This window comes from Canis lupus, chromosome 16 (assembly GCF_003254725.2).
Source record: "Canis lupus dingo isolate Sandy chromosome 16, ASM325472v2, whole genome shotgun sequence".
Classification (NCBI taxonomy): Eukaryota; Metazoa; Chordata; class Mammalia; order Carnivora; family Canidae; genus Canis; species Canis lupus.
In genome coordinates, this window is record NC_064258.1 from 36,781,441 (window position 1) to 36,790,382 (window position 8,942).

An 8,942-nucleotide genomic window follows, 5' to 3' on the forward strand; every position below is an offset into this window, starting at 1 on the left:
TGGTTTGGACAGATGTCCTTATTTCCCTGTGTCCAGTCCTGTGTAATGGAGATGTGCTGGAAGGGGTCATTTTGATGTGCGAAACAAAGGCAGAGGGAAACGTAGATAAAATTCAATGTCCCTATAACCTGCAGCCCTTTGACAAATACTGGAGGCAGTCAGGGTATAGCTTCCTCCAGGAAGCTCCCAACTGTCTAAATGCCTTGCTGGGGGAAAACCAACCTTGGTTTGACAATAGCAAGGCCTCTGGTGTCCTGTGTCTTCTTTAGTAGATGAAGATCCTTTTGGAACTTCCTTTATCTTTACTTCCCCCAACCCCAAAGTATATAATCATCTGTTCCTAATAATCCTAGGGCAGTGGGAGCAGCAGCAACAGCTCTTTCTGCCCACGGGGCTTGTCCCGTGCTTTAATAAAACCACCATGCTGCACCAAAGACAGTCTCAAGAATTCTTTCATGGCCATTGGCTCTGGACCCCACCAAACCTCACCTATATATTCAAAAACTGTAATTTTACTGCGTGCAATGAGGAAAGAGAAGAATGCATGTGGAGGTCATTGAGAAGATTGAGAATTGCGCACAAGTCTTTTCTTTTTCCTTCCCTGGCCTCACACAAGTTTTTATTTGAAGTAATGATGGTGTCTCTTACTCTGTTCCCCTCACATGGGGAAAATCTCATCCATGATGCATTGGGACCAGAAGAGGCACCGGTTGTGCTGGACTGGTCTTTAGAAGCAGATTATAACCCAGTTCATGAAGCTGCTCCTATGCCCCCCCCACAACACTCCCTCCCCCACCCCTGTAGGCAGGTGCCCTTAGGCCACAGATGACTCTCTGTGTACAAGACAAGTTGTGTCTAGGGCAAGGAGATACTTAGGGCACGGAAATAGATTTTAGAGCTAACTTTAAGTTACTAAATTTTTCACCGGACCTGAACAAGTGTCAATACCCACTCTGGGACTACAAAAATACATAGAAACCATCATGCCCTTATATTAAATTCAGAGATAAGGTAAGTACGTCGAGAAAATGACACATTTGAACATGTGAATGATATGTTCAAATATGACCCCTCGAAGCTGATGGGGAAAAGCACCATTTAGGGGGTGTGGGGGGCGGTGAACACATAGGCCTTGGCCAAGCCATGAATGGAATTTAAGCTGAGAATGGATGACACATAAGGAAGGTCCTGAGATTTTAAAAGACATGATTGACAGGCCTTCATTTTAAGAAGGTGAGATCAAAGATATGGGGTGGGCATGGGGGCGAGATCCACAGCTCCAGGGATGTGATAGGGCCCAGAGATTTGAATTTCTTTATTTTAAATTTTTTAATTTAAAAAAATATTTTATTTATTTATTCATGAGAGACACAGAGACATACACAGAGAGAAAGCAGGCTCCACACAGGGAACCCGATGTGGGACTTGATCCCGGGCCTCCAGGATCAGGCCCTGGGCCGAAGGCAGATGCCCAACTGCTGAGCCACCCAGGCATCCTGGGATTCAAATTTCTGCCTCTCCCTACTGCACCACGGTAGGATAGGATGTTCCTCATGAGTTAGTCACACATTGAATTGTTCATATTTGATTCTGAAGACATTCTAGAAAAGACTTTGTTCCAAGCTGTATTGTCACCTCAAGAAGCTCTTCCCCTGACAAAGGGTAGAGGGCAAGAGTTCCCTAGCCTCACTCAAAGGTACCTCCAGCTTCCTCCTGTCCTTGGCAGGCAGTTCTAGAGAGAAGCAGAAGCAAACCATGCTGATGCCAAGCCTGCTGTGCTACCGATAAACAGGAGAGCTTGGTTCTTGTCTCACGGAATCGAAGAATGAATCTCGCGGACAAAGGAGAGTGAGTAAAGGGGTAGAAGTTTATTAAGCAAAGATACAGAGAAAGCTGTCAGGAGTGAGGGGGTCCTGACAGGGTTGTCACTGAGGCTTGTAGGGTTGAGTCTTTTATTGAGAACCAACCAGGGAACCCAAATCCTTTTAACATATCTACTGATACCACCATAGTGAGTGGGTAACATCTTTAATGGCTTATTTCCTTTTTTAGGGTCCCGTAATTCTTATTGGCCACAAGTAACCGTCTCTGGCACCTGGGACAGGGTGGTCTGGCTTTAGCTCTGGTTTTCTTTCATCTCCACATTTTTGGGATTTTTGTGAGACTGATTTCATGGCCCCCTACCTAGCCCCATTTGTCCCTAACTCATTATCACTGTTCTCAGGGCCTGGAATGCTCCCCTCTCTATTCTTTCCATTCTCTGCTCAAGCATCACCTCCTTCCTGACCACCTTGCCTAAAAGGTCCTCCCTTGTTCCCTCCAGTCCTGGTCCCTGGTCTATTATTCATCATTTTCCCTATATGGAGCTCTCATGCTTGAGTGCGTAGGTTCCACAAAGGCGGAGCCTGCCATGGTTGTTTTCCAAGGTGTCCACAAATGGGCTGACAAAACGACAGGTGTCTTCCCACCCACTGGTTGGATGACCCATGCAACCCAGAGGAGAGGGGTGGAGAACACCTCTGGCAGCACCTCCTACAGCTTCCGCAAGGGCTCAACAGCTTGGGTGCTGAAAGCCTCAGCCCTCCTTAGTGAGGACAGGCTTCTAGATCAGAGCCGGGCCAGCCAACGGGTGGAGCAGGAACCCTGCGAATGCGAGAATGCGGTGCTGCTCCACTTTCACACATTCCTCGTCTTGCAGGAACAGTTTGAGCAATCCCGAGAAGACTTCGCCCATCAACTAGGGACACCTACTTTGTGATTGGGATCCTTAAGAACAGGCTGTGATGGTGCAAGGCAGCGGGGGAGGGCTGGCGGCAGTGCCCTTCCCCATCATGTGCTCCCCGTGGGGAGGCCGCCGAGCTAGCCGGTATTGGGTTCAGGATAAGCTCACACCCACAGTGGTGGCTGCTGAAGCTCCAGCATGGTCTAGGGTCTCGAGTGTGTCAAAGCTATTGTCACTTTGTGCTGTTGTAGCCCCAGAATGACCCGTGTGCCCCAAACAGATCCCAGCCTGATGCAGGAGTGCCTTTCCATGCTGTCTTGAATACTTTTTTTTTTTTTTTTTTTTTTTTTTTAGCAAAAACCAGTTTGCATTTCTTAAAAGGGAGTTTTGGTTTCATTTCTGTTATGCTAGGGCAAAAAAACAGAGCTCTAATTCTTGACAACAAATTCTTAGTCATGGGGGAGGGGGCAAGGGTTTTGAGTATAAGCCACAGGAGAATAATTGGGCAGGGAAGAAAAGTGAAAACAACAAAACGCTAGTTTTGTTTTCAGCCAGGCTTCCCTGAGTAATATTTGGAACTGTTATGCAGGCAAGATTCAGTAAATTCAGTAACTTGCTAGGAACTCAGTATCTTTGTTGTCTGCTGGGTCCTGACTTCCCAGACCCTTAATCAATCCCTGCCTTTCGGAGGTGTTAGCGGGGAAAGCAGTGTTGCCTTTTCTCCTTCTGGCTCTCGGTTCCCTGGAGCAAGTGCCCTATCTCATCCAGGCAGCAAACTCTCAAAGGTCTGATTTTGTGCAGCCCGTTGGGATTGTAATTTGAGTGAGGCACGGTCCCCAGGAAAGCCTTGCAGCCCCAAGGCGGGGGAGGGGGGACATGAGCTCGGGCTCCTCCCGCGAGCTAGTGAGGAAGTCAGTTTCTGGCCTCACTCCAGCCCAGTTCCATGACAATTTGCATTTGAAAGAGATCACCAGGTGATACACCTGCACTTTAAAGGTTTGGTTGCAAAAAGGTAGAAATAGGTGATTTCGGGCATTAACGGCTTGGGAAGTGAAAGTATCCTATCCCTTCCACTGTAGTAAGTAGGGTGTGCTGCTTAGTTCCTTCTGCTGCAGCCCTGTTGCCAGTGCTTACGGACCTGAATGTTCCTACCTCTGAGTTGGCTTTTAAAGGGGAGATTCAGCGCAGGGAAAGGCGCCCTTAAATCAGCCGCTTGAAATGAGAGCTGGCCCTGCCCGCGACTTAGTCTCCTCCGTGGACCAGAGCTGCCTACCTGTGATTTTCGGCACCACCATTTACAAAAGGAGACGATTTCTAGTCTCACTTCATGCTGGAAACTGGAGCTTCTAGCTTTTTCTACAATAGACTGGGCTTGGCCGAAAAACGGCACGGAACTTGGAAATAAAGCAGTCAGGGATTTAAGTGGGGCCCGTCGGCTCCTTTTAGCAAATCTTATGCTAAAAGGGGGCAAAGATATAAGTGCTAGATTTCAGAACCAGTGCCGAAGCAGCCAGGGTATTGTTGGCAACGAATGATTAAGCTCCCAAAGTTTGTACTGGAGACAAAAAAACAAAACAAAACAAAACAAAAAAAAACCTTTTGTGTGTATACTGAAACTCTGTGTTCAGCTTTTATTGCCCATGTTCCTTAAAGATTTTTGTTGTTGTTGTTGTTTATGATAGACACAGAGAGAGAGAGGCAGAGACACAGGCAGAGAGATAAGCAGGCTCCATACCAGGAGCCCAATGTGGGACTCGACCCTGGGACCCCAGGATCGCGCACTGGGCCAAAAGCAGGCGCTAAACCGCTGAGCCACCCAGGGATCCCCTAGGCCCATGTTCTTTAACTCAATGCAGTGAACGGTTCCGTTCTGTACCAACTATTTATGGTCCTCTACGTCCAGCGTGAGGTAGCCAAGGCACAGGGCAGCATAGGGTTCGTCTGTTCAAACCCACCTGGCTCCTAGGAGAGAAACTTCAATGACCTCGACTTTCACACAAAAAATAGATAGAGGCAAATCCTATGTATACTTGAAGAAATGTGAATATGAGTCCATCAAGTCACTCCACAAAAGCTGCTGGTATTCGTGCGGCTCTAAGTTTATTTTACGAGCTTCAATCAAACATAGCCAGTATACTGGTCTCTTGAGAGTTTGCAGGCAAATAAATTATACAGCGGGGTGGCAGGGGGTGGCGGGGGGGTGGTGTAAAGTTCAGTGGCATTTCCGGATAGTGTCTGCAGGTGCTACAAGGGTCTCTGAACCTCTGCTGCTGACTTGGACTTCTGGTCATCGCGTCCACACGGTGCACAAAGGAGCCCTTTTTCCAGACGTCCTCCGGCTTCAAGGATGAGAAGCTCGTCCCCCGAGGATCCTCATCCCCTCTGGGGAAGGAAACTAAACTCGACAGGAGGGAAACCCCAAAGCCAACCTGACCCGAGCGTCCCGTCCGAGCAGCCTCGCGTGGCCCCAGGCGGGGATCAGCCTCCAAAGCGGTTACGGGCACGCGTCCGGGGTCCGACTACAGGTCGGAGTCGCAGGGCGGCGGGGCGGCGGCGGGCGGCGGGCGCGGCATGGGGAAGCCGGCTCCGGGCCGGCGGGGCAGGTGCGGGCCGGGCCAGTCGACGTGCACGGTGCTGATGCTGCTGATGCTGCTGCCGCCGCCGCCGCGCCGCGCGGCCCCGGGGGGCTGCTTGCGGCGGCGGCGGCGGAGCTCGGCGCACACGGGCGCGAGGCTGAGCGCCAGCGAGGAGCCGCCCAGCAGCAGCAGGCAGCTGCCCAGGTAGCCCAGCACCAGGCTGTAGCCGGCGTGCAGCGTGGCCGGGCTGGCGTCGGCGGGCAGGACGGCGCGGTCCGCCAGGCGGTGGGTGTACCAGGACACCGGCGCGAGCCCGAGCAGGCCGGCGGCGCCCAGCGCCACGCCCGAGAGGCCGGCCAGCGCCGAGCGCGGCTCCTCCCGCCAGCAGCGCACGCCGAGCGCCGCCAGCAGCAGCCCCAGGGCCGCGGCGGCCAGCGACGAGAGCATGAGGGCCCGCGCGGCGCGCACCGGCGCCGCCTCCAGGTAGCCCCAGCGGTCGGGCTGGCCGCACTGGCGCTCGCGGCTGCTCTGCTCGCGGCACAGGTCCCACAGGCCCTGGTACAGCTCCACGTCCACCGGCTGGTCGACGAAGCCCTTCACCAGCCGCCAGCCGGGCGTCAGCGTGGCCGTCAGGTTGAGCAGCAGCCCGCAGGGCGCGAGCACCAGGCCCAGCGTCATCACCGCCGGCGTCCGCATCCCCGCGCCCCGCGCACCTGCCGCCCCGGCCCGGCCCGGCCCGGCCCCGGCCCCCGCCTCCTCCGCGCCACCGAAACCGGCGCGCGGGCGGGTGACACCGAAACCGCGGCCGCCCGGTGGGAGGGGCGCGGGCCCGGGCGCCGCCGGCCTGCGGAGGTCGCTCCGCCCCCGCTCGTGGCGCGGCTCCGCGGCGGGCGGGCCCGGGGGGGGGGGCGGGGGACGGGGCGGCGCCGGCTCTGCCCCGTCCCGGCGCCTCCCGGGTGGGGTGCGGGCCCCCGCTGCGCCCCTGGGTCCCCGTCGGGGCGCGGCCCGGGAGCGCACCTCGTTGCTTAAGGATTCGTCGAGGTTCGGGCCGACTCCGAAGAATCAGAGGGAGTGTGTTTCTGGCATGCGGGCCAGAGGATGTTATTTTTATTTTTTAAATATTTATTTATTCATTTGTGTGTGTGAGAGAGAGAGAGAGGCAGAGACACAGGAGGAGGGAGAAGCAGCTCCATGCCGGGAGCCCGACGCGGGACTCGATCCCGGGCCTCCAGGACCGCGCCCCCGGCCAAAGGCAGACGCCAAACCGCTGAGCCACCCAGGGATCCCCATATTTTTATTTTTATTATCCCCGTAGAAGATTTTGAAGAGGCCAAACAAGGGAAGGCTCTTACTGGGTGTCGTGTCTGGCGCACTCTCCAGTTGTATTTAGCCGTATAGGGTCCCGTGTCTGTTCGTTGTCTTTGAGCTACTTTCTACCTCTGTGAATCTGTAGAAAGCCTCTTAGAACCGCCGATGGATTTTGTTCAAAGAAATGCAAAGGAGAAGGGCGTCTGGGTGGCTCCGCGGTTGAGCGTCTTTGGCTCAGGTCGTGATCCTGGGGTCCTGGATTCGAGTCTTGCGTCGCCCCCCCTCCCCACCCTCCACAGGGAGGCTGCTTCTCCCTCTGCCCATGTCTCTCCCTCTCCTTCTGTGTCTCTCATGAATAAACAAATAAAATCTTTAGGAAGGAAGGAAAGAAGGAAGAAATGCAGAGGAGGGGATCCTGGGTGGCTCAGTGGGTTGGGCATCCCACTCCTGATTTCCCCTGAGGTGGTGATCTCCGGATATGGGATCAACCCCGGCCTGGGGCTCTGCACACCCAGCGGGGAATCTGCTTGGGATTCTCGCTCCCTCTCTCTGCCCCTCCCCCTTACATTCCCTTCCTTGTTTCTCTCTAAAATAAATGAATAAATCTAAAAAAATAAAAAAGGAAACACAAATGAGTTTGAGTCAGTAAAACCTAAATGATTATTGACCAATGGATACAGACCAATTTGACATTGATTTGTAAAGTTTTTTACCTGTTAACCTGTAAATGTGTTCTTTGCATTCTTCTTTGACCTGGTTGTAACATCATCCTTGTTCCTTGCTTGATAATGAGTTAAATAAAACCTTTGAAACAAGTTCATTTTATACTTGTGTGAGTCATGACTTTAATTTTTCTAAAAAATGATTCTCAACAATGTTTTTCTCATTTTCCGTATTTCTTACAATGGAAGTGTATTACCTTTGACCAATTATGGTTAAAATTAAAACTATTTCTAAAAAGCAAAGTTAAATGTTGATTTGAAGTGATTTTGAACAATCTAGAGTAGATAATAACCATATAAAGGAATCACTACCTTTGTCTCTAAAAACACTTTTTTTTAAATTGTGGTAAAATCCACATGACGTGGAATTGACTATCTTAACCATTTTTAAGTATATAGCCCATTGGCATTAAGCACATTCATACTGTTGTGTTACCATCACCATCATCCATTTCTCGAACTTTATCTTCCCAAATTGAAACTGTACCCACTGACCAACCAATAACTCCCTGTTCCACCACCACTCTTCATGCTTCTAGCCCCTGCTAACCACCATTTAACCCTTCTGTCTCTACGAATTTGAGTACTGGGGATACTTCATATAAATGAAGTCATACAGTATTTATGAGGCTTATTTCACTTAGATAATGTCCTCTAGGTTCATGTATGTAGCATGTGCCAGAACTTCCTTTTTTTAAAAATTTTTAAAAAGACTGTATTTATTTATTCATGAGAGAGAGAGAGAGAGAGAGAGAGAGAGAAGCAGGCTCCATGCAGGGAGCCTGATGTGGGACTCGATTCTGGGACTCCAGGATCACACCCGGCTGCAGGCAGCACTAAACTGCTACACCACCGAGGCTGCCCAATTTCCTTCCATTGTATGGCTGATGATATTCCACTGTATGTATACACCACATTTTGTTTATCCATCCATCCTTTGATGCACACTTTGATTGCTCTCACCTTCTGAGTTACTCTATGGGTGATTAGATGACATTTCAGGGCCTTGAATCAAAAAGTCATGCTCTAGAAGCAAAGTCTACAGGCTTCAGCCACAATACCTGTTACTCTTTCACTGGTGACGTCATTCCTGTCTGAGATTTGTGGTTTGGCTAGAAATACCAGCAAGATGTTCTTGCCCCTCTAGGATCAGAGTATTAGAATCTAGACACCTGATGCATGCAAGAACAACACCCCAGCCTTTGATTTATAAATCACTGTGTGTTTAGAGGCTGCCAGAGAAGTCCATCTCTCTTGACCTCAGCCAGAGGGTTAGCTAATCCTGCTACGGAATATTGCCTCCAGTGAACTCTCCTGACAGATGCCACATAGACAGAGAGAACTGAGACTTCGTCAAATTTACAGAACAGATAGAAAAACTGCTTTTGCGCCTGCTTGCTAAAAAATGAGTGGTTGTGTTCTGGAGTTTGATCTAAGACACTCTCTGAGACTGAGTATTGGAAGTTACTGACCTGTATATTTTTAAATGAGGTATAAATGACATACGATGTAGTGCACACATTAAATCTGCTAAGTTTTGATATACATATAACACCTGTGAACGGATTACCGTAATCAAGATGGTCGTAAACACATCCATTCCCCACAGCAGTT

General features: G+C 50.8%; 1 protein-coding gene across 1 annotated transcript; it reads right to left on the minus strand.

The window, feature by feature from the left end:
• Positions 1-4,357: 4,357 nt before the first annotated feature.
• CLDN23 (claudin 23) lies at positions 4,358-6,080 on the minus strand. Its single transcript, XM_025478066.3, has one exon. The coding sequence runs from the start codon at positions 5,992-5,994 to the stop codon at positions 5,242-5,244; it is 753 nt and encodes a 250-aa protein (XP_025333851.3). The 5' UTR covers positions 5,995-6,080; the 3' UTR covers positions 4,358-5,241.
• Between the last annotated feature and the right edge of the window lie 2,862 nt (positions 6,081-8,942).

Excerpts from the sequence above, each read along its gene's own strand:
- CLDN23 (XM_025478066.3), bottom strand. The coding sequence starts at position 5,994 with ATGCGGACGCCGGCGGTGATGACGCTGGGCCTGGTGCTCGCGCCCTGC.